The sequence below is a fragment of the Coturnix japonica genome, chromosome 10 (assembly GCF_054131305.1).
Source record: "Coturnix japonica strain WE chromosome 10, WE-NBRP24, whole genome shotgun sequence".
NCBI lineage: Eukaryota > Metazoa > Chordata > Aves > Galliformes > Phasianidae > Coturnix > Coturnix japonica.
The window spans coordinates 10,151,872-10,177,178 of NC_140672.1; the positions used below are offsets into that span (position 1 = coordinate 10,151,872).

General features: G+C 46.8%; 2 protein-coding genes and 1 long non-coding RNA gene across 3 annotated transcripts; 1 reads left to right on the forward strand and 2 right to left on the reverse strand.

Annotated features, from left to right (window-relative positions):
• Nucleotides 1–1,091: 1,091 nt before the first annotated feature.
• On the reverse strand, nt 1,092–2,743 carry LOC146759289 (inositol 1,4,5-trisphosphate receptor-interacting protein-like 1). Its single transcript, XM_085510197.1, has one exon. The coding sequence runs from the start codon at nt 2,706–2,708 to the stop codon at nt 1,110–1,112; it is 1,599 nt and encodes a 532-aa protein (XP_085366323.1). The 5' UTR covers nt 2,709–2,743; the 3' UTR covers nt 1,092–1,109.
• A 6,716-nt stretch (nt 2,744–9,459) lies between these two features.
• On the reverse strand, nt 9,460–11,443 carry LOC146759290 (inositol 1,4,5-trisphosphate receptor-interacting protein-like 1). The gene is made up of 2 exons (XM_085510342.1): nt 11,369–11,443; nt 9,460–10,659 (listed from the first exon to the last, which is right to left on the reverse strand). The coding sequence occupies exons 1-2, from the start codon at nt 11,441–11,443 to the stop codon at nt 9,478–9,480; spliced, it is 1,257 nt and encodes a 418-aa protein (XP_085366468.1). The 3' UTR covers nt 9,460–9,477.
• A 195-nt stretch (nt 11,444–11,638) lies between these two features.
• On the forward strand, nt 11,639–14,437 carry LOC146759291 (uncharacterized). Its single transcript, XR_014932248.1, has 3 exons — nt 11,639–11,704; nt 13,183–13,257; nt 14,169–14,437. It is a non-coding gene; the product is annotated as an uncharacterized LOC146759291 (long non-coding RNA).
• Nucleotides 14,438–25,307: the final 10,870 nt, after the last annotated feature.

The following is a 25,307-nucleotide window of genomic DNA, read 5'->3' on the forward strand; positions in this document are numbered from 1 at the left end:
ATGGTTTTGTACATTTTTCTATTGGTATTCCACATCATAACATCATATAGAGCACAGAGAACAAGTACATGTCCCAGAGGGTCTCACAGTCAGAGAGGGAAACACATCACGGAAGTGATGCTGTCTCTCTCTCAAACTGCCTGGTAGCGAGTCTGGGTGTGCTTCCAAGCCGTGGCACCTTCAGTTTCAAAGTAGGCTTCTCGGTCTTCGGAAAACCTCTCTCTCTCTTTCCCTTTTATTTTACTTGGCTTATTAGCCTCAATTTCCATTAGATTGTAATTAGTAAAATAATAAGTTTTCCTCCTTAGATCGTTGCCACTTCTCTGTTTGTTTCCTTGAGTCCAGCTCCCATCTCCCTACCCCTTTCTTATTTTCCCTTCCTATACGCTGGGAGCCAGGGGGAACAGGAGCCTACTGCCCCTCCCCGTCACAGACATAGATTGATCTAGATAACACCGTGACACAGCAATTCCTCCTCTGTATACGCTCCCTTCAAGTACTGCAAGGCCACAACGAGATCTCCCCAGAGCCTTCTCTAAGCTAAACAAGCCCAGTTCCCTCAACCATTTCTCACAGGAGAGCTGCTCCAGCACCCTGACCATCTTAGTGGCCTCTATATTCTTTCAATATACGTACACACGACGGCGAGATTGAGACACAACAGGATATATAGTTTATAAGAGTTTATTAAAAGTTGTTGTTGTTTAGGGAAATGGGGAAAGGAAGTCGGGTGATAGAAAAGAGATAGGAAATAAAAGCAAAGAGTCTTTGTAGAAAGCAAGAGAGAATTAGTCACCACTGGGTTTCCAGCATGACTCGTAGTTCAGATGTTGATCTTCAGTAGAGATGGTCGTCAGAGGGAGCAGGGAAGCATCTGTTTGCATCTTGCCTTCACAAGATACAATGGTTCCATCCCCAGATCTCCCATACCAAGATGGAGTCATTTGGTCACAGGCCGGATCTTCCACTGGTAAGCTCTCTCCAACGTGACACTGACTGCCACAAGGAAACAGCCACCTCTGGCCTCCTAAATAGGTCTCAGAGTCTTATTGCTCACAGGATGTGAGCTTGCAGCCAAAACAAGAGAAGGGTTCGGACAAAGGTCTCTCTCAGCGTCCGAACAGCAGCAGTCTGATGTAGCGATCTCTCAGCTCCCTGAACTCACGCAGCGCTATGGAGTGGGCGTCCGGGTCCTCCTCCAGGTGCTGGAAGAGGTTGAGCGGCTTGGCGGATCGGAAGGACTGCGGCAGGACAATCGTGCTGTGCACCGACTTGCTGCCAAGGAAGAAGTGGTTCAGGCATTTCTCATCCAGGCAGAAGCGCAGGTACCGCAGGAGATTCTCCATCCGATTCAGGAAATACTTCCTGCGCCACTTCTTCAAAGGGATGATGGCCAAAGTGTGGAGGACAAGAGTCTTGATGACATAGGTGGAAAAGCCCATGCCCACTAAGATGCTGGCAAGCAACGTCAGGCAGTGCAGGTGGGAGCTGTCCTGTCCGGTACTCCTGGCCGTGTGCTGGAAGAACTTCTTTTCTGCCACAGCACAGCTCTGTGGCCATGTTGTGCTGGGCGTAAAGCCGGCGTCTGTGTTCTGGCTGGTCAGGTAGATGTCCGAGTATTCTTGCTGCACCCCGAACAGCAGCTCGACGAGGACTTTTTCCCCGCTGTAGGCTTCTGTCAGCTGGAGCTTGCAGGAGCGTCTGGAAGGCAGCACCTTCAGGCTGTAGGCGTGCGCGTGGTGGGTGGTCTTCCAGATTGCTGCCACCTGTACGGTGAACCAGGTGACAGTTCTCTCCACATCCAGGTAGGAGTCAGTGCAGAGAGTCTGTAGCAGGCTGGGGTCCTGATTTTGGCTCAGCTCTTCCTCATGGTGGTGGAGGAAGCACAGCACATTCCCCAGCTGCTTCTCCCTTTGGCACATGCACTGAAGCTCCACGCGGACGCGGGAGTTCCTTGCCAGCCCGTGCCCTTCATCTCCCAGCTCCAGGAGGAAGGTGTGCCCGGGGGGAGGCTCTATGGGCACGAGCAGGCAGTACACATTGTCCCACTCCTGGGGACTCCAGCCTTCAAAGGCACTGCCCACCCCAATGGCGGGCTGCAGCACCGGGAAGAAGCTGTTGGACCAGATGAATCTGAAGGTCTGCACGAGCTCGTTCATCAGCTCCTCCACTATAGGGCACCTGGTGGCCCTTCCTTCCACCTTTTCCAGGGCACGCCTTGTGAGAAATTTTGTCAGTGCTGAATCTTTGAAGTCTTCTTCCTCGTCATCCTCCTCTTCTTCCTGTTCCTCCTTTTCCACCAATTCCACCTGCTCCTGCTGTTCTACCTGCTCCTGCTGTCCGCCCTGTTCCACCTGCTCCTCCTGCACCTGCTGTTCCTCCTGTTCCACCTGTTCCTCCTGCACCCGTTCCTGTTCCTCCTGCACCTGCTGTTCCTCCTGTTCCACCTGTTCCTCTTCCTCCTGCACCTGCTGTTCCACCTGTTCCTCCTGATGTTCCTCCTGTTCCTCCTTTTCCACCTCTTCCTCTTCCTCTTCCTTCACTCCCGATGCCTCCTCCTTGCCACTGGAGCTGTCATTTTCACTGCTGCTTTCATCACGCTTTTTCATTTTTAGGGACTGCACCATGTTCCAAAAGAGCAACAGAATCAGTCCCATACTGAAACAGATCTTCCAGTGCTGCAGCAAAGCAAAGAGCAGAGATGACATGTCCACCCAGCTCTGCTGCTCATTCCTCTGCTCAATCTCGTGCTGCGGAGGTATCATGTGCTTTTGCAGATCAACCTCGCGCCGCTGCACGTTCTCGAGCATGAGCACATCAGTATTGACACTGACACTTAGCGCCCGCACCAACAATGCGAGAACAAACACCAAAGCCATGATCTGCAAGAGATGGGAGAGAGGGGCTCAGTGGGGCTGGGAGGGAGCGGGGCCAGGAGCCGCATGGCCCTGTGCTCAGGTAGGAGCAGTGGGTACGAGGGAGCTGGGTGGCAGCAGGGACCGAGGCCAGCGCTGGCAGGGACAGTTCCAAGCACTGCCCGTGGTGCTCCCACAGGGGCCGCTGTTTGCACCACATCCCTCGTCCAGCCCGACCTTCCCCTGCTGCTGCACTCACCATTGGCCCAGGTCAAAAATGCAGCAGCGCTGCCTGCCTGTGGCCCTAAACCCATCCCCTGCATTGTGATGCAATGCATTCCTGCTGATGTCACAAATGGGCTGCCCGACTCCACCCTTCTCAGCTGCCCAGGGTGGGCACATGGCCACTGAGCCACGGCACTGCCTCAATTTGGAGGCATATCTCTGGACAGAGCTCCTGGGGACGCTCTTTACTAAGCAGGTGGGAGCTGCCCGGGCCTTTCTTTAAAATAAAATGGGGTGGTATTTCCCATGGATGCTGTGCTCCTCATGTGCCACCCCACAGGTTATGTTCCAAACACACTGTCCCTGGAAAATCATTTGGACAGAAATGGAAAATCAAAACTACTGCTCCTGAGGAAACATAAGAATTTGCAGCATATGCAGAAACTCATTTTAGTGCTGAAATGCCACAGAGGGAACAAAGCTGAAGATCAGTGCCGGTCATGTCAAAGTCTCAGCACCTGACATCACACAGCCCTTTGCTGATTGCTCCCTCAGCCACCGGTGGTCTGAACGTCCTCTGAGCAAAAGGCCAGATGGCTCGATCCAAGCAGCTCAAAGGGGCTCTAACAATGATGATTAGGATGCCCACATGTGCAGCAGCCTCTTCAGCTGCATGGGCTCTGGCTCCTTTGGGTGAGCTTATGCTGTAGAGAAAACAGCAGGAGCAACTGCTGTCTACCCCATGTTGCAAAATCACATGTGCACGAGGCAGGAATATTTCTCAAAGGCCAACAGAGAAAGGCTTGGCTGGGAGCCTGTGGGTGTTGAACCAAGGCAGCCCTGCAGGCACAGAGTGGTCTGGTAGGTAAGGAGACAGCCCTGTAGGACAGGAGCATGATGGCAGCTGTCAGACCAGCTGTGCTTCACCTGCATACCTTGCTGCCTGCAGCACAAGGCTCCCAGCCATGGCTGTATTGACTTCTGGGAGGTAAGGCCAGAGTCACCTCCTGAAGCCAGGGGAGATCCCAGATCAACAGGGTTGGAAGTCATTTGAACCTCACGAGATCCCCTAGACCAAATCCCCTGCTACAGCAGGTTCCCTAGTGTAGGTTTCTCCACAGAAGATAATCGCTCTTCTTCTCTGTTTCCGGTAACAAGGATATCAATAAATATTATTAACCAACAGAAGCTGTGTAACCCAGTGAAACAGGACCTATTCTTTCCTGAATCTGAATTCAGCATTCAGATTTCTGTACTTCACCAGTCTCTGGGTGTCTGTTGTTTCCTGCATTTGGCGGAGCCTTGCAGCCGGAGCTCCAGGCTGGTGCCTTCCAGTGCCAAGCAGTGCAACTACAATGGGGGGCAAGTGGGAAGCCAGTCATCATGGTAACACTGGAGCACTTCTGATATCCTCCTCTCCAGATCCTCCTCTCAGGCATGTTAAACTTGACTCTGTGCTTATCTCAGGTCACTGTGCTTAGCGAAGGCCTTTACCAAAACAGTGTTGGAAATGTCAGTGAAGCAGCTCCTCAAACTGTTTGTATCCTGTTCCCCTTCTGCAATCTGGTCAGCCTCCACATGTGAGGCTTTGCTGCTGCTGCTGCTCAGAGAATCACCAATGTGGGTTCCTCTGTAGGCAAACCAGTCAAAGCCCCTTGCATTATGCATCTATCCAGTGCACCCTCAATAATTTTGCACATGACAGCAAGTTGTTAGGAAGTGCTGATCTGCCTTAGGGTAAACAGGCCCCACAGAGAGACCAGGACAGGCTGATCAATAGGCTGGGGCCAATGGGATGAGGTTCAACAAGAGCAAGTGCTGGGGTCACCACCCCTGAGTGAAAAATCTTACATGCTTGGGAGAGGCAGAACACAGCAAAGACCCATTCCATCTTTATTCTTGCAATCTGAGCTGTATTTTTCCTTATTGAAGAATCCACCTTTGCTGGATTAGGACTTTTCCTGAAGTCATTCTCTGAACTGCATAAAGGATGAGCCAATGTCTAAATCCATACTGCTAGCGCAGGAAAAGCAGCAGTGCTAAATAAACACGGGAATATATTTCCACAGGTTGGAAATTCTGGGCAAAATCAGTGGATAGAAAACTAAAAAAGGTGAGACTAAAAAGGAAGGGAAATAAAAACATTCCATCCAAAAATGACATTTCACTGTCACCATTACTAGAGATATATTCTTGGGTGCTCTGCTTTATATATGAATCTTACTTTGATGTTAAAAGAATATCATAAAGGCAAGTATGAGACTCGGCTACCAACTAAGAGATTTCTTTGGCATTCGCCCACCAGGATCCGGCTCTGTCTGCATTCAGAGGCTGCAAGGCAGAGAACATGCAATGGTCCAGCCAGGGAAATCCCCCCGAGCACAGTGCCTCATGGACAGCCTCCCGTTCCACTCCTGCACGCTCCAGGCCCTGCAGGCACCCCCCAGAGTAAATGAATGAGCTCAGGAAGCCAGTGTGATGGTGGCAAGGCTGGGTGGTTGGTTACAAGTGCAGGCAGAAACTGGCAGCACTGCCCACTGACTCTGTCAGTGTCTCTTTGCTAAGTCCTTTGTTGTCAGTTTCTCTCATCCGCTTGTGGATGGACTCCTGTTCTGGGATTAAGAGGTATGAAGCCAAGCGGCATGTTGCATTTCATTCTTAAGGAGCATTTGTTGGGGTGAAAGCAGCAGAAGCAGAGATCCAGGCACCCTCTGTGCAGCCAGAACTGAGCTCCAAACCTGTAGGGCCATCCCCAACCTTGGGACTCTGGAAGCACTCAGCTGGCCACTGTCTTCTCCCCTCCCCATCCACATTAATGACTCCAGCAAGAAGCTGCTCCTCCCTGATCTCGCTAAACATCAAGTCATGACTCGGGGAACAAAAGAACCACAAGGAACACTTCAAAACTTCGAACAAAAGATGAAAGCTCCAACAATGTCAACCCAACCAGGTGTTGCTGTTTACCATGATGGCCTCATAATCCTCCAGATGAAAGGGGCCCTTTGCCACCCTTCAGGCAGTGAGACAGGGAGAGCAGCCGACATGATAAAAATGCTGTGATACATCCCTTTCATCAGCACTCCAAACAGTAAGTACGCAAAAATTATGGTTTGCATACAGCAATTTCTCTTTGCTTACACCATGCATTTCACTTAACTACAACCTATCCCACCGGGCAAACACATACAGAAATCCAGGAGCGCATTCACTGACTCCCATTTAAAGCTTGATTCAAACCAAAGAATGATCATTTAAAAGAGAGATGAAGGTTTCCAGCAAATGAAACTCACCATAGCAAATAAGGGGCCAAATACTGTCGTGAACACAACACAAAATCATGGGTGCTCTGATCTATTATTTTGGTGTTTCCTTGCTTGAAACCCTATAGGCAATCAGCACTGCATGGCAATGCTCCTATAACACAAAGCCTCTTCCTTTCATCTTTGCGGTGCCACCAGCGATGGAATTAGATGATCATTGTGGTACTGTTCAGCCCCAGCCATCCTATGAGTCTATGATGATGATTCTGTGATTCTCTAACTGCTCCTCAGTGATGCTACAGCAATGCAGCATCCCAAAGATCAGCATGGAAAGGAGCAGTGAGAGCACAGCAAAAAGCCTCCAGGTAACAGCAGGGACAGGAAATGCTGAATGGGACTCTCTCTTCTAAATGGTCCGAGACAATAGCTGTTAGAAGGCTTAGCACCAGGTCAGGTTTGATAGGAGGAACTGCAGCTCACTATCATATGAAATTTCTCCTCGTTCTGGTTGCAAATTGCTGGAAGGCAATTCATCTTATCTACCACCTGCTTTCAGCTATACCTTGGCAAGTCCCTGTCCATGTGGGATTGCTCTGTCCTTGCTACCTGCAGGCAGAACCCAGAGATATGTTCCATCTGCAAAGGTAATAATCAGGTGGCAGGAGATGTGCAAGCCTCATCCACCTTTAGCACAAGGATTTACAAATCCTTCAGGAGCCCATGGACACAGAAGGGCAGAAAGTGCCATTTTTAACAGCAAACCTGTGCCAACCTCCCACTGATCACAGAGTTCTGTAGTATGTTGGGGTGCTAAGTTGTCTTTGCGAGGATTTATGAGTGCATACAGTAGTTCTGAGTAGATGGAGTGTTCTAGAATAGCTGAGTTAGGCCTGTAGGTTAAGAGTTAGTGGGCTGCGGGTTTAGGTAGGTGTGTGTATAGGTTCTCTCGCGTGCATCGGGTTTTGCGTAGCGGGTGTACGTGTCTGCGCGGGATTTAGGATGGCATATAAGGTGTGTGACAGAGCAATATATTGAGAGAAGACATGATGGCATCCATGTTTGTGTCTCTCTCCCCGGGACAGTTGAAGTCCTGGGATAAGTCAGGTTAATTGGCGAATACGTCAGTAGTACCTCTCAGATTACTTTCAAGAAGCTGAATTTTTTACCTAATCCTCTCTCTAAAGTGGATTTTTCATCTCTCTTATTTACTGATAAACTTCCAGGGCTAAGCATCTACAGCACAAAACAGACCTGTGTAGTTCATCACCACGCTATATTTTTGGTCCAACATGATGAAAAAATGGAGCAGACATTTAGAAAGATGACAAGAAGATCCAGAGCAGAGCAGTTATAGTCATTGATGATTATATCAAAATATTGTTGAAGGAATATTAAAACCCCTGCTTCAGGGTATAAAATAATATATACATTTTTGTCAAACAGGTGGACAGAGTAATATATGTTTGTCCACTGTGCTGCATTTATATACCCTTCTGAAAGGTCTATCATTTTTATATATGTAAAGGTATATTATTTCTATATAATACTGCTATCGATGGACATGAGATCTGGTCCTAATGAACTATACAGGCCTTTATGCACCATTTGTATTCGTAAAGCATCTACCAGGATACGACCCCAAACAGGACACCCAGGGCAACACCAGCAGTATTTGGTTAAGAGCACATGAAAAGAAGCATATTGCAACAATAATCAGACAGCGATTTATGTCACCCATCATACAATCATGAAATGGCCGGGGTTGCAAAGGTCCACAGTGCTCATCCAGTCCCAACCCCCTGCTGTGTGCAGGGTCACCAACCAGCAGCCCAGGCTGCCCAGAGCCACATCCAGACTGGCCTTGAATGCCTGCAGGGATGGGGCATCCACAGCCTCCTTGGGCAACCCGTTCCAGTGCGTCACCAGCCTCTGAGTGAAAAACTTCCTCCTAAGATCCAACCTAAACTTTCCCTGTCTGAATTTAAAGCCATTCCCCCTTGTCCTATCACTGCCCACCCTCACAATGTCATGGTTTTGTACATTTTTCTATTGGTATTCCACATCATAACATCATATAGAGCACAGAGAACAAGTACATGTCCCAGAGGGTCTCACAGTCAGAGAGGGAAACACATCACGGAAGTGATGCTGTCTCTCTCTCAAACTGCCTGGTAGCGAGTCTGGGTGTGCTTCCAAGCCGTGGCACCTTCAGTTTCAAAGTAGGCTTCTCGGTCTTCGGAAAACCTCTCTCTCTCTTTCCCTTTTATTTTACTTGGCTTATTAGCCTCAATTTCCATTAGATTGTAATTAGTAAAATAATAAGTTTTCCTCCTTAGATCGTTGCCACTTCTCTGTTTGTTTCCTTGAGTCCAGCTCCCATCTCCCTACCCCTTTCTTATTTTCCCTTCCTATACGCTGGGAGCCAGGGGGAACAGGAGCCTACTGCCCCTCCCCGTCACAGACATAGATTGATCTAGATAACACCGTGACACAGCAATTCCTCCTCTGTATACGCTCCCTTCAAGTACTGCAAGGCCACAACGAGATCTCCCCAGAGCCTTCTCTAAGCTAAACAAGCCCAGTTCCCTCAACCATTTCTCACAGGAGAGCTGCTCCAGCACCCTGACCATCTTAGTGGCCTCTATATTCTTTCAATATACGTACACACGACGGCGAGATTGAGACACAACAGGATATATAGTTTATAAGAGTTTATTAAAAGTTGTTGTTGTTTAGGGAAATGGGGAAGGGAAGTCGGGTGATAGAAAAGAGATAGGAAATAAAAGCAAAGAGTCTTTGTAGAAAGCAAGAGAGAATTAGTCACCACTGGGTTTCCAGCATGACTCGTAGTTCAGATGTTGATCTTCAGTAGAGATGGTCGTCAGAGGGAGCAGGGAAGCATCTGTTTGCATCTTGCCTTCACAAGATACAATGGTTCCATCCCCAGATCTCCCATACCAAGATGGAGTCATTTGGTCACAGGCCGGATCTTCCACTGGTAAGCTCTCTCCAACGTGACACTGACTGCCACAAGGAAACAGCCACCTCTGGCCTCCTAAATAGGTCTCAGAGTCTTATTGCTCACAGGATGTGAGCTTGCAGCCAAAACAAGAGAAGGGTTCGGACAAAGGTCTCTCTCAGCGTCCGAACAGCAGCAGTCTGATGTAGCGATCTCTCAGCTCCCTGAACTCACGCAGCGCTATGGAGTGGGCGTCCGGGTCCTCCTCCAGGTGCTGGAAGAGGTTGAGCGGCTTGGCGGATCGGAAGGACTGCGGCAGGACAATCGTGCTGTGCACCGACTTGCTGCCAAGGAAGAAGTGGTTCAGGCATTTCTCATCCAGGCAGAAGCGCAGGTACCGCAGGAGATTCTCCATCCGATTCAGGAAATACTTCCTGCGCCACTTCTTCAAAGGGATGATGGCCAAAGTGTGGAGGACAAGAGTCTTGATGACATAGGTGGAAAAGCCCATGCCCACTAAGATGCTGGCAAGCAACGTCAGGCAGTGCAGGTGGGAGCTGTCCTGTCCGGTACTCCTGGCCGTGTGCTGGAAGAACTTCTTTTCTGCCACAGCACAGCTCTGTGGCCATGTTGTGCTGGGCGTAAAGCCGGCGTCTGTGTTCTGGCTGGTCAGGTAGATGTCCGAGTATTCTTGCTGCACCCCGAACAGCAGCTCGACGAGGACTTTTTCCCCGCTGTAGGCTTCTGTCAGCTGGAGCTTGCAGGAGCGTCTGGAAGGCAGCACCTTCAGGCTGTAGGCGTGCGCGTGGTGGGTGGTCTTCCAGATTGCTGCCACCTGTACGGTGAACCAGGTGACAGTTCTCTCCACATCCAGGTAGGAGTCAGTGCAGAGAGTCTGTAGCAGGCTGGGGTCCTGATTTTGGCTCAGCTCTTCCTCATGGTGGTGGAGGAAGCACAGCACATTCCCCAGCTGCTTCTCCCTTTGGCACATGCACTGAAGCTCCACGCGGACGCGGGAGTTCCTTGCCAGCCCGTGCCCTTCATCTCCCAGCTCCAGGAGGAAGGTGTGCCCGGGGGGAGGCTCTATGGGCACGAGCAGGCAGTACACATTGTCCCACTCCTGGGGACTCCAGCCTTCAAAGGCACTGCCCACCCCAATGGCGGGCTGCAGCACCGGGAAGAAGCTGTTGGACCAGATGAATCTGAAGGTCTGCACGAGCTCGTTCATCAGCTCCTCCACTATAGGGCACCTGGTGGCCCTTCCTTCCACCTTTTCCAGGGCACGCCTTGTGAGAAATTTTGTCAGTGCTGAATCTTTGAAGTCTTCTTCCTCGTCATCCTCCTCTTCTTCCTGTTCCTCCTTTTCCACCAATTCCACCTGCTCCTGCTGTTCTACCTGCTCCTGCTGTCCGCCCTGTTCCACCTGCTCCTCCTGCACCTGCTGTTCCTCCTGTTCCACCTGTTCCTCCTGCACCCGTTCCTGTTCCTCCTGCACCCGCTGTTCCTCCTGTTCCACCTGTTCCTCTTCCTCCTGCACCTGCTGTTCCACCTGTTCCTCCTGATGTTCCTCCTGTTCCTCCTTTTCCACCTCTTCCTCTTCCTCTTCCTTCACTCCCGATGCCTCCTCCTTGCCACTGGAGCTGTCATTTTCACTGCTGCTTTCATCACGCTTTTTCATTTTTAGGGACTGCACCATGTTCCAAAAGAGCAACAGAATCAGTCCCATACTGAAACAGATCTTCCAGTGCTGCAGCAAAGCAAAGAGCAGAGATGACATGTCCACCCAGCTCTGCTGCTCATTCCTCTGCTCAATCTCGTGCTGCGGAGGTATCATGTGCTTTTGCAGATCAACCTCGCGCCGCTGCACGTTCTCGAGCATGAGCACATCAGTATTGACACTGACACTTAGCGCCCGCACCAACAATGCGAGAACAAACACCAAAGCCATGATCTGCAAGAGATGGGAGAGAGGGGCTCAGTGGGGCTGGGAGGGAGCGGGGCCAGGAGCCGCATGGCCCTGTGCTCAGGTAGGAGCAGTGGGTACGAGGGAGCTGGGTGGCAGCAGGGACCGAGGCCAGCGCTGGCAGGGACAGTTCCAAGCACTGCCCGTGGTGCTCCCACAGGGGCCGCTGTTTGCACCACATCCCTCGTCCAGCCCGACCTTCCCCTGCTGCTGCACTCACCATTGGCCCAGGTCAAAAATGCAGCAGCGCTGCCTGCCTGTGGCCCTAAACCCATCCCCTGCATTGTCATGCAATGCATTCCTGCTGATGTCACAAATGGGCTGCCCGACTCCACCCTTCTCAGCTGCCCAGGGTGGGCACATGGCCACTGAGCCACGGCACTGCCTCAATTTGGAGGCATATCTCTGGACAGAGCTCCTGGGGACGCTCTTTACTAAGCAGGTGGGAGCTGCCCGGGCCTTTCTTTAAAATAAAATGGGGTGGTATTTCCCATGGATGCTGTGCTCCTCATGTGCCACCCCACAGGTTATGTTCCAAACACACTGTCCCTGGAAAATCATTTGGACAGAAATGGAAAATCAAAACTACTGCTCCTGAGGAAACATAAGAATTTGCAGCATATGCAGAAACTCATTTTAGTGCTGAAATGCCACAGAGGGAACAAAGCTGAAGATCAGTGCCGGTCATGTCAAAGTCTCAGCACCTGACATCACACAGCCCTTTGCTGATTGCTCCCTCAGCCACCAGTGGTCTGAACGTCCTCTGAGCAAAAGGCCAGATGGCTCGATCCAAGCAGCTCAAAGGGGCTCTAACAATGATGATTAGGATGCCCACATGTGCAGCAGCCTCTTCAGCTGCATGGGCTCTGGCTCCTTTGGGTGAGCTTATGCTGTAGAGAAAACAGCAGGAGCAACTGCTGTCTACCCCATGTTGCAAAATCACATGTGCACGAGGCAGGAATATTTCTCAAAGGCCAACAGAGAAAGGCTTGGCTGGGAGCCTGTGGGTGTTGAACCAAGGCAGCCCTGCAGGCACAGAGTGGTCTGGTAGGTAAGGAGACAGCCCTGTAGGACAGGAGCGTGATGGCAGCTGTCAGACCAGCTGTGCTTCACCTGCATACCTTGCTGCCTGCAGCACAAGGCTCCCAGCCATGGCTGTATTGACTTCTGGGAGGTAAGGCCAGAGTCACCTCCTGAAGCCAGGGGAGATCCCAGATCAACAGGGTTGGAAGTCATTTGAACCTCACGAGATCCCCTAGACCAAATCCCCTGCTACAGCAGGTTCCCTAGTGTAGGTTTCTCCACAGAAGATAATCGCTCTTCTTCTCTGTTTCCGGTAACAAGGATATCAATAAATATTATTAACCAACAGAAGCTGTGTAACCCAGTGAAACAGGACCTATTCTTTCCTGAATCTGAATTCAGCATTCAGATTTCTGTACTTCACCAGTCTCTGGGTGTCTGTTGTTTCCTGCATTTGGCGGAGCCTTGCAGCCGGAGCTCCAGGCTGGTGCCTTCCAGTGCCAAGCAGTGCAACTACAATGGGGGGCAAGTGGGAAGCCAGTCATCATGGTAACACTGGAGCACTTCTGACATCCTCCTCTCCAGATCCTCCTCTCAGGCATGTTAAACTTGACTCTGTGCTTATCTCAGGTCACTGTGCTTAGCGAAGGCCTTTACCAAAACAGTGTTGGAAATGTCAGTGAAGCAGCTCCTCAAACTGTTTGTATCCTGTTCCCCTTCTGCAATCTGGTCAGCCTCCACATGTGAGGCTTTGCTGCTGCTGCTCAGAGAATCACCAATGTGGGTTCCTCTGTAGGCAAACCAGTCAAAGCCCCTTGCATTATGCATCTATCCAGTGCACCCTCAATAATTTTGCACATGACAATAAACTTCCAATCTCTACTTTTTGCATTTCAGGTAAACAACTAAACTGAATACTCATTAACAACCAAGAAATAAATCCGGACAAGCACTTGAACTGCACACTCACAGGTGAGCACTCACCACAGTGTGAATGCAGACTGTGTGCACAACTGAGACAAATGTAGTTTGCAGCCCTGGAAGGAGGATGCTCTCCACTGGTTCCCATCATTTATTGCTCAATTTCCCTCAAGTGAGACAACGGAGAGAAAATCAGCTCTGTATGCAGAAACCAGGAGCTGTCTATTAATGTGCTTGATTTTCACTAACCTGAAAATCATGCTTATCTTGTTCAAGTTTTTATGCAGGTCTTACTTCATATTTTTGAAAGAAATCTTTCTATGAAGTCACAAAAAACCTGTGATTTTTTGTCAGAAGTACTTTTCTAAACAAAACAGTGATGACGTATTTCCAGTTCTTCTCCAGTCAGTTCACACATGGCCTAGTGCATCCCCTCCAGTGGTGCACTCCCCATGTGAGACAGAAATGCGATGAGAAATGTCATTAAGTGTCATTGTGTTGTTATAAACTGCGAGGTCTGGAGGCTGCCACGTGGAAGCACCTCTGATTGGGAGTGAGACACTGAAGGAAGCTCTCATTTTGAAGGGCTTTTATCCAGTTACAGTGGGCTCATAGTTTCTCTGATGATGAAAATATAATTGAGGAAGGTGCTCCTGTCAGCAAGACTGATGCTAAAGTGCTCCCAAGCTTGGAAAGTGTTTTATTGTTTTTCTGTTGTTATTGTAGCTTTAAAAGACAAGAACGGGAGAGATGGCCAGCAATTCTTTTTGTTGAGTTTGAACTTGTTCTTGGTTGTGGCTGAGGCTCCTTCTTAACAGTTCGGGTTTAGTTCTAACAATGAAACTTTTAAATAATAGACATTTTTCAAACCATTCACAGCGCAGGCTGAGTTCAACTCCCTGGGAAGCCGTCTGTGCAAAATCATGTGTGAAGGAATACTAAAAGTAAGTTTGCTTTTCCAGGCAGAATGTACTGCATAAAGCAGTCTTTAAAGCAGCCCATGCCTATGAGATCACACAAGTCATCTCAGCCTCATGCAGAAAGCACACAGTGAGGGCACGGGGCAGTCTGACCTCTACGCCTTTGGAAATTGAAAGGATTCACTGAACTTCTCCTCCAGAGAAAAGAGAGCTGTTGTTCCTTTTAAAGACCTATTTTATTTCTGAACCACAACACATCAGACCACGACCCAGCATCTGCCTTAAGATATCAAAAATAGTTTTCTTTTCAATGCTGTGTGAAATTTCAGGTTTTCCTTTTCTCATTCTAAGTGTGTAAATGCAGCACTGGCTGCTGACTGCCCGTGCTATGCTAACTTGTTTCAGAGATAATAGAGGTTTCTTCCATGAACACTGAATCTTATTTGCTGACTATTTCCAGTGGAGCACTCAGGAATATTTCTTTTAGTTTTCTTAAAAAGATAATCAAGAATATACAGATGTGCTCACAGTCTAAGTTGAGTTTGTCTCTATACTGACATCTTAATGCCCTTTTTTCCTGAAATCATGTTTCTTTTGACACCTGTCTGAGAACTGATCAGGGATGAGGGGAAGTCAGAGTTGCACCATGGTGATGCCACAGTTTTCCCTCACATTAACGCTGCACGGGAGAGTTGGTGGAGACAACTGCGGGGTGCTGAGCTGGGAGGAGGAGGAGGGGGAAACGGCACCTGCTGAGCCTTCTGTGCGCCGGCTGTGCTGTGCTGGGGCTGCATGGACTGCAGGCACTGGCTGCTGCCTGCCTGCACGGGCTGCTGGGGGAGCATGGAGCTGAGCCCAGGCAGTGCCCCATCAGAGCAGCCAGCCCATCCCTGTGGGATCGGATGAACCTTTACTGCTTTGCAGTCTCTATGGGCTGAAAACAATCCTGATATAAATAATTTATATGAGAATGTTGTGGAGACAGATTTTCAGTTGTTTTCATTCATTCTCAAAACATGAAATGGTAAATGAGATAGATTTGCTCATCTACACAACACTGCTCTCCTTCACTCTCAAGCCCAGACCAGAGAGGCAGGATGACCTTCTAAGAATCACTGTGGCCCCCCAGGACCAGCAGAGGGAATCCCTCCCAGTGCTGCCTTCTTTTATCACAACCAGAGCAATGTAATCACCGAGGTCTGCTCCTCAATCTGCATGTGGTGCTCATCTCAGTCAAAGAATGTCTGTGGAAGGTTGGCTTTGATTTTTTGTGTGGATTGCATCAATGACAGGTTGGACTCCAGACTCAGTGGGATCATTTTTCATTGCGCTCCTTCCTCTGCAAATCTTCCAAAAATGTTGGTTTCTGCTGAGCTAGAGGAAGGAAGGAGTTCAGGCCTCCTTTACTTTGAACTAATTCTGAATTATTCTTCCATGAAAGTGGGTGATGAAATAAAACCTTCAGTATATGCAAAAACAAAACAAACAAAGCAACAAATGCTTCACAGTCTTTGCATCCTCTAGTTGTATATAGCTGCATCTTGAGAAAGATGAAAGGAACCCAGTGCCTGAATACCACAGTAAACACAGCAAACATTCCCTTCAGTTTGAAAATAAATTCCAAACTCATGGGAGCGGAGCATTTTTCTCAGCACGTTCCTAATTTATTGAGAGCACTAAAATCAATAAAACTATTTCTCTTCAACTTGGAAGCAGACCCAGAGCTCATGAGCATTTGTCTAATTTTAAATAAAAAAGCAAGATCACTTTTCACGTGCTTAGTTTACCCAGAAAATACTGTGTTAGCTCGATTCAATACATCTTTAGGACACTGAAGCAGTCTTCATGTGTCTGTTTTCTAGTGGAGAAGAATGGAAATTCTTTGATCAAGAAAAAAGACCAAAGTTGCAAAAACTGACCAATAAAACCATTCCAACGTAAATCACATCATTGGATGCACTGGTAACATACATGTAAAAATCTGGGAAAGCACCATGTGAGGATCACTTTTAGGTAACATTTGTGTAATTCATAGGATGAGTTTTGCATGTATCAGCTTTCTATAAGTATTCAGTTAATTCAGGTATTTATGAGGCTTCCTACTGAAGCACGGAATTTTAAGTTAATATTGCAGGGTATTTTGAGACAGGATATTCAGAACTGAAAATCTCAAATATTTGTATCTGGGAATGGGTCCTGAAAGTCCTATATAGATTGAAACAAAAACAAATTGAAGACTGGTACATGTTTCTTTCATAAAGACACATAGTGAAATCATAGAAATAGGACTCCTCTATTCCAGACAAGACTGATTCTGTAATGGCAGAAGTTATTCAAGCCAGAGAAATATCAAGAAGAAGAATGCTAGCAGCATTTAACCAGCAGTATATAACCAGAAATCCGAGAGCAAGGAATATGGAAGTAAAGATGTGCAATATAAAGGTCTCCATCAGACTAACTCATTTAAAAATCTCACATTATTATACTTGATCTACATTCATAGAAATAGAAGGTGTCTTAGGACACATTGTTCCTGTAAGTTTTTTGTGTATCATCTTTGCATCATTCTGAGAAGTCTGTTCCCAGGCCTGCCTGCTTATTTGCTTTGCTCGTTCTTCACTCTGGAATAGATGTAACCCTAATTGAAGTCTTGGGTCACCCTCTCCTAAACCTGAAGCAAATGAAGAATAGAAATATTTATTTTCTTTCAAGCTGTTGGTTCTTATACAGCATTTTGAACTCAGCGTCACAAAGAAACACAAGTATTTCATCAGGCAGTTGTTTTTTAGAACTGCCCTTGGCCTACACTGTCTGCGGTCAAGTGAGCTTCACATTCATCATTCACAGCACACAGTCATTGGTTTTCCTGGTACTTTGCAAGTGCATGGGGAGACACTGTTCCTGATCTGAGTTCGCAGCCTAATGAAAGACAAAATAACAGAGACACTTGTGGCATTCAGAGTACAGGATTGAATTATGGGAGAATAACACACATCACATTCAAAAGTGTTTTCCTGGCAATGTCTGTTCAGAGGAGAATGTGAAAATTTGCTTTCACTGAATCTGAGAAGAAGAGGAAATACCATAATATATTTTCTGCAGATGAAAATGATTTTACAGTGGTTTGCAGATTTTGTGTAATTAATCTGGAAATGGGTTTAGAGTTACAGTATGTCCAGTCTGGCAAATTATGGGGCTCAGCCCTCACATGAGCCAGAATTCTTGCCTCCCCAGTGCTATAGGCTCTGTTTAGGGTTCCCACTTTGTTGTGAGAAGACCTACTGAAATTTTTGTCTCTGATCTCATTCATAAGAAGCTTCTGACAGTGGGGTAGAACTGCCTGCACAGGCTAACCATGGTGTTGCCTAATTTGGCAAGGCTACAGGCAACAGATGAGTTCAAAAGAATTCAGGCAGGCAAACTCTTTGATCGCAAACCTTTCCCTCACAACAAGGGAACCCCTCATGCCAATGGGAGACCTGCTGTGCCTATCAGAGACATTTCACTGCCTTCATCTTCACATGGAGTCAATAGAAGCCAAAACTGGAGCACAGGACTTCACCACCTCTTGTAAAAGTCTCATTTTGTTATGACCCTCAGTAAATTTCTCATCTACTTTCCTCCCTTCCATCTACTCGGCCACATCTGTATGTACCCTCTATGATCTTGGTTTGCTTTCACTGCTCCTCTGCCATTCCCCCTTTGCTCCTCACATTTGTCTGGTTCATTATTTTGCATCAAAATTACATGCATTAATCCCTCTTATTCTAAATATAATCCTATAACTGATCCTATTTGCCTTTCCTATCATAATTCATACTTCCACCAGCTGGAAAATTACTTTACAAGCAATACAGACTGACTTTCATCTGTTTTATACCAATGACCAAACACTTGAAAACTTTGTCCCAGCTGTTCCCAGTTAGTTTGATTCCCCAAAAACACAGCACAGTGGAGAGCGATGGATTCCTCTCACAAAAGCCCACTGAGTAATCAGCTCATCAGCATAAGGAATGAATGGGCAATTGATTCCCTGCCAGCCCATCTCTTCCATGTATTTCTCAACTAATAATCAAGCTTGGCACTGTTTATGCCATCAGCTATTTACATCTCCCTATTTCCGTACTCACCTCTGCACTCTGTCATTGCCTGAATGTGTTTAGATCCAGCTACTGCCTTGAATTTTCATCTTACAACTGTCTACCTGAGCAAGTTGATTCCCATTTGCCCTATGGTCTCTGCTCAACTTTCACACTTCGATTTTTTATAATGCCTACACTAACCAAGTCCTAAATGTACTGTTAGTAACTCCATTAGCCACAGAAACTGCTCATATGAAAATCTCTGAAAAACTCCCCTTGGAATCCACACTTAATCTCCTATCCATCTTCTGTTATATCGACTGTGAATCTAAAAGCCAAATAAGTAAATTAACTTCTGTTTTTCAAAAATAAAAAACAAAGCAACAACAAAGAATTAACATAGGATCCACTGTCTGAAATATGGCTGGTGCTTTCTATTTCTGATTTCAGCTAGATCTGTTATTCCAAAATGAATCTGATGAAACTGACAGTTATGAGGGAAAAGTTGGGCTCATATGTCTGTTTCCCAAGTCAGAAGGAAAATAATTCTGCTTTAGAAGAAGAATTAACAGGTGCCTCCCATCATTTGCTTATTGAAGCACTTACTAAATCTCAGCAGTATTTGACTGTATAAATGGTTACTCCAGTGTGCTAACAGGAGACCAGGGGCTATTTCCTTTGTCCCTTTCAGTTTCAACATCCATCTGCTCCTCGTGCCTACAAGATCCCCTGGCACTGGGCAAAGCCCATCGCAGTTAAACTGTGCCAGGTGCTTTGGGCAGGACCTGAGGAAACTGGGAATTCCTGTGTTTTGGAAGAAGTACAAGAGAATGACCAGCAAGGTTTTTTGGTGGACTTGACAATAACTGGGCCTGACAGCAAGGGATTCCATCTGTACAAGCTTCAGTCCGTGACAGCCTGGTAGGTCACATTAGATTCACAGAACAAGAAATTCAACACATACATGTCTGACATTTTCAGTAGGATGAAGGGCTAACATCTTTTTTATAACTAAAGATACAAACTGTTTCTGAAACTGTCTACTGCTACTGCTTGTGGACAGTCACTGCAATTTTCACTTTAAAACAGTTGTTGTGAGTAACTTCCTTGCTGAGCCAGATGGCACAATACTTGCATCATTTCATTCAACAATGCGGTGATTTATTCATTCATTTTTTAAGCTATCAAGCCCAGGAAAAAAATACCTCAGTGCTTTAGCTCCTGTGTTTTTGTTTCACTGCTCTATATGCAAACCTATGGAGCGATATGATGTGAGTTGCTCTCAGGCCACTGATTCCTTCCAGCTCCATATGTGTTGTGCCAAGAATGTTAAAACTGCTGAAAGGTGTATGTTATGGTAGTAAGGGGCACTGGATAAATGTTTCTCTTCTCACACTCATTAATTAGGCTAATATTGTATCTAAAGAAATCATATGTAGTATTTAAAGAAACAACAAAAGAAAACTATAAAACTGATTTTGGCATGAAAGGATGCACATCCTGAGACCATTCTTAGCAAAGTGCAGTTTGTAGCACACTGCAGGTCTGAAGATGCAGCAGACCCTCATAGGCAAAGCGATGTGTAATGGTCACTGCTGGAAGGGCAGCAGGAGAAAAGGAAAATGAAGACATTACTGGACAAGAACAGGCTGTTACTTGGTGAGACACAAGGAAGTTGCATTGAGTGGAAGTGGTAGTGGGTGTGTGTGTCAGTACAAAATCATACAGCCCATCTTGTGCCAGACACCAGCGCTGCTAAGTGCAGCATCTGAGTGCTTTCTACTTCAGTGTTTATAAAACCAAATAATGTGATCTACCAAGGAATAGCAGAGAACTTACAGCCACAGGCCTTCTGTGGAAGGCTGGAAATTTGCTTTTGACCATCTGCTTCTGGGCTTTAGGGAGGTGCAGACAAGGTAATCAAAGGACAGAAAGACAAAGCTTGGCTTTGGGCACATACCCAAACTTTCACAATATTCCTGGGTAAATTAAAGGGAAAATACACTCCTAAGGTAAGGGCTTGTGAACTGTTCTGCACCCAAAATTACTTTCTCAGAGAGGAGTCCAACCCTGCAAACATAGTGCAGAATTAAAATGCTTAAACAACCATTACAGCAGAGATGTGAATATGCTCCTGTAATTATATAGCTGTTTGTTCATTAAAGGAGAAATTTAATGCAATTAAAATATTTACAATCCTGCACACTAAAATCCAAAACAAAATTAGTTTGTACCAGAGATGCAGGCTGTGTTGCCTCCCCTCCAAACTGGCCTTTAGATACCAGAGCTTACAATGGAGAACTTTCCATCTTCAGATGATGTAATCCAGAGTTAAGAACTGAGCTGGTGACTGAAGGGTCCCTAATAATCTTTAAGATATCAGATTCATGCCAGGAATGCCATGTAAAGTTCTTGGGATCAGAAACCAAAGGAGAAAGGACCCTGGGACAGCCACACAGAAGGGTCACTGGAGCTGCACTGCTTGCTGTGTCTGTGTTCTTTCAGACTGGCACATGGCTATGTGGGATGGGAAGACATGCTGCTCAAACTCTTGCCCTTTTGCGCGCTCCCTGAGGGCTGGATCTCTGAGATTAAACATTTTCACTTCTCTCTTCAAATGAAAACGTAACAGAACAGCCCAAAGGCCATCCCTACCAAGAGTGCAAAGTGCAGACACAGAGGCACAGAACCACAGCAGACAGATGTGAATGCAAGCTGCGAGCAGCACATTTCAGATCCAGCTGCAAGGAGAATAGAGAAGCACTGCAAGAGCATGCTCCTCTCCCATACAGAAAGCTCACTGCTATATTGGACCTGAATTTACATGCCATTTCACTGCACCTCAGCCTTCTCCTTGCCTGTTGTTACCAGCTTGCCTGTGTCACTCACTACTGCGGGGGAGGTGGGGGGGGGGTGGGGGGTGGTATACCCTTGTGGACTTTCCTTTTCTTATTGAGGTACCTGTAGAAGACTTTCTTGTTCTTCTCATCAAGTTTAGTTCAAGCTGGGCCTTGGCTTTTCTGACTACATCCCTACACAAGCATCCTCATACTCCTCATACAGGACCTCTCCCAGTTTTTACTTCCTGTGCATTTTCTTCTTGTTTTCCAGTTTGACAAGCAGGTCCCAGTACAGCTATGCTGGTCTCTTACCTTCCTTTCCTGACTTGCTATACTTGGGGATGGAGAGGTCTTGTGCTCTGAGGAAAGCATCTGTAAAGCTTTCTCTCATTCTTCAGCCATCAGAAATCATCCAGTGAGTGCAAGTAATGAGGATGACATGGTGCATGTAGAAAATGTAATTGGTAAAGCTGAGGGGACAGAGAAATGTGAATGAACCTTCAGTACTTTCCAGCAAGAATGGCTTGGTATAAGATCTGCTCTTAGCCAAAGAATGCAGGGCAAGCTGAGGAAAAGCTGGAACGACAGCTTGGACAGTTATAGTATTTAACTTTATTCTAACACTCATTACTCATGGAAAACTTAAATGAATAGCACACTGAAGGCTGCACTTGACTTAGATGAAGTGGATGTAACTAAAGCATCTCAGCTACATCATTCAGACTGAATGTATGGTAACAGGAAATCAATTAATCTCCACCAATATTTGTTCTTTTTAGTGTGAAACTTCTTTAATGAACTCATTGTGAGTGGTCAGTCACCACTCACTCTGGAAGAGCCTCACACATTTGATAAAGCACCGTACTTTTAAAATTCATGTTGGAAAAGTGACAAATGTTGAAGATGAATTGCTTGGCATATGTGATCAGCTAATGAAATATCTTCCTCATCCCTATTATTTAATTCATTTTCTGCTGTTTTTCCCAATTAGGCAGTAGTCTTCTGCCTTTGTCTCTGAGTCCAGAAGCAAGCCTGCCATTATCACTTGTCAACATTTAATTTGTATGCAAAAAACTGCTTTAGTGGAGGTGGCAGTCACCTAATTTTTACCTGGTACTTTCTGTAGTCATTAAAGTGTTTGAAATGAATAAAAGCCACCAGCAGCCCAGGGTAGGTCCTTCACTGCAAACAACATGGGGTAAAGGAGCCCATTGCTTGATGGAGCAGCTACAAAGGTGTGTAAGGGAGTCCCTGTCAGCTGCATGAGGCACACCTACACTGCTCCAGGCAGAAGTCAGTGTATAGAAGGGAGAACTGAAATGCATGGAGTCTCTAATAAGATAATAATTAAAAAGAAAAAAACAACCAAGCAACCAAACAAAAGAAAGAAAACCACTGAAAAACTGAAAAACACCACAATCTTGGGCCCACGTCACTGTCTGAAGCTTCATACCAGCTGGAACATTTGCAGCCAGATAAGCAAAGGGAAGTTCCGTGATTGCACTGGTTTTCTTTGGTGTCAGTTTTCTCATTTCCTCACACTGCTGAATTTTGTGACTGCACACAGGCAGGTCTTGGTACATAAGGCGAAGGTAAGTGTAGCTTCTGCTTGTTGCAACACAGCCCACGATAGAACAGATGTGAAAGAGATTAGAAGGGGGAAGAGTGGGTGAGCTTGTGCTCCTGCCTTGCAAACAGAAGGTGCCAGCAAAGCCCCACTGCTCTGCTGGGCAACAGGGCTGCCAGATGTACCCACACCAGTGGTTGTCTGGCTGACACACCCCAGGGTTGGTAGGAGGGTCATCGGTAATGTAGAGAGCAGAGAAGAGGGGATTACTTTGGAGCAGATGTTTACACCTTTCCATCTTACCTCTTCTCATTGCTTTCATTTGCATCACCTGCAGGAGCTGCCTCATCCCCACTGGAGCCAGTTTCACCACTGGGGATGATTATAGGGCTCTTATCAAGTACATGCAAACCACTTCTCCAAAGCAGGCATAGAGAGTGCTGATGACACCCTGATGAGAGACAAGGAGTATGGGTCATGACTATTGTCTGTGGGCAGCTCTGGCTGCACCTTCCTGAAGAAGGAGCAGAGGTTACCCACAAGTACTAACTGGAGGCCAGAGCTACAACAGATAAAACCTGGAATGCCTCACCTGGTAATCAGGTGGCTTTTCTAAGCAGGAGGTCAGGTGTTGCATGATTATGGTGATGGATGTAAGAGTGCTGCACAGCACCCCAGCTCAGGGAGCAGCAGCATGACAGAAGCTCATTTACGTCCTCTCAGTCATAGAGCTTTGTTGTTGTTGTTATTGTTGTTGTTGGTGGTGGTTTATTTCCCCCTCAGAAAAAATGTAGTAATCCAAGCTTGCCTTGACAAAGTCCTTCAGCCTTATCTTCCACATGTTATCACTGTTTGGAGGTCTGTGCTGGGAGAACAATGTCCTGAACTACTTAGCAGCAGGGAGGCACCCACTGGCTCTCACCTGGCCTGCCCCAGAGGAGGACTTGTTTCCTGGTGTTTCTCATTTAGAGCCAAGGGAAGAGATCTGAGTCCCTCAGGCAAAAGATGGCTATAAGAGATGGGAGGCGCTGCAGCAAGACAGGACAAAGTGCACTAAGCTTCCCAACAGCGAACTTAGTGGTGGCAGAAGTCACCAGTGTAGGAGTACTTTGAGGAAAAGTCAGTGCCCTGTTTTCCAGCAGTGGCTGTTCTGAGGACATCCCCACGTGTTTTTTCCTCTCTTCATGCAAGTCACAGGAAAGGAAATAGGTAGTCAAACACCTTATGAAGATAGCCTAAGATTGGGAGAAAAAGATGATTAATATATATATACATATATATAATAAATGTTAATTAAAATATTAATAAGGAAAGACTTCAGTCATTCATGTATAAATGAAAAGATAGTACTGTGGGCATGACATGGGAGCAAAGCAGAGCTCTGACCCCCAGCATGTACCTCAGACACATCCTTCTCTGAGCACCCAGCAGCAATCTTTGCAATTTGTGTGGCCATAATTATATTCTCAGTATCTCTCCTTAAGCTGTCTTTGACAAGTCATTTATATTTTGCCTGCTTCCATGAGCTTTTATAGAAAAAAATGTTGGCAGGCAGCTCTCTGCTATCCTGCCTGTCTCTTGTCTGTCTGATGACTGATTTTCAGTGGGAGTCAGTTTTGATACTTGAAAGGATCCAGACTGTTATTACTGCACATGTGAGTGGTGCGATGGAGGTGTCTGACAAACGCAGACGGGTATTTGAGTGAAGGGTTCAAAGGCTGAGGGAAGTTCTGGATCATGTGTAAACCACTGTCCAGTGCCTTGTGTCTCTGCATCAGACAGATAATGGAGCAAAGGCAGCACCAGAGGAGCACAATCAAGTGAAGGGAAAACAGAACAAACTGAATATTTCAAACAAGCCAGGAGAAATAGTAAATTCTCTGAGAACTGAAAAATACAACACACGATGGGACAAAAAGAACTGATCCTGATGTATGTATCTAGGCAAAAACCTCTCCAACGGGGAAAGAGTGTGCCCCTGATCTGCACTAGTATCAAGACTTTGGGCAGACAAAATTGGGTGGATACTACAGAAAAGGGAAAAAAATCACACCTGGTCCAATAAACAGTCTGAAGCCAATGTGAGGGCTGTTGGCAGCTTGATGTGTGCTCAGACTGGGCTTAAGATGAAGTTTGTAGGTGGGTAAACAGAACCACCCTCAGCTGAGGACCAGGCACTGGTGAGAGTTTAGAGATGAGCTCTGCCAGGACAAACACCATGCATGGAGCCGGGCAGTGTCAGCTGGTTACAGGGCATGCCCACGTTGCACTGCTCAGGGCCCAGTTCCAGCTCAGAGCATCGTGTGCAGATCTTGCACAGGACAGCTGTTTTTTCTGGAAAACACACAAAGGTTACGCAGTTTGCACCCTCAGCCATGGCCCCCCCTGTATCTCATTGCTTATGTCAAGCACACAGCTGGGCTGATACAGCACTCACATTATTGCTCACAAACTGCTGAGGGGAAGGCACGTCAGATGTGAGGCAGTGCTGTGCCCTCAGCAGCCAACAGCTGTGAGCCATGAAGGAACTCACCTCTTGTAGCCAGGTGAGCAAACACATTTCAGGGAGCCGGGGAAAGGATAACAGCCATGTCTTGAGGCACTGAATGCACAGGGAAATGCCACTCATATGTGCAAGGAGTCATCATCACAGTGATGTGCTTCCTCACCACAAAACCAGTCCTGAAGCCTG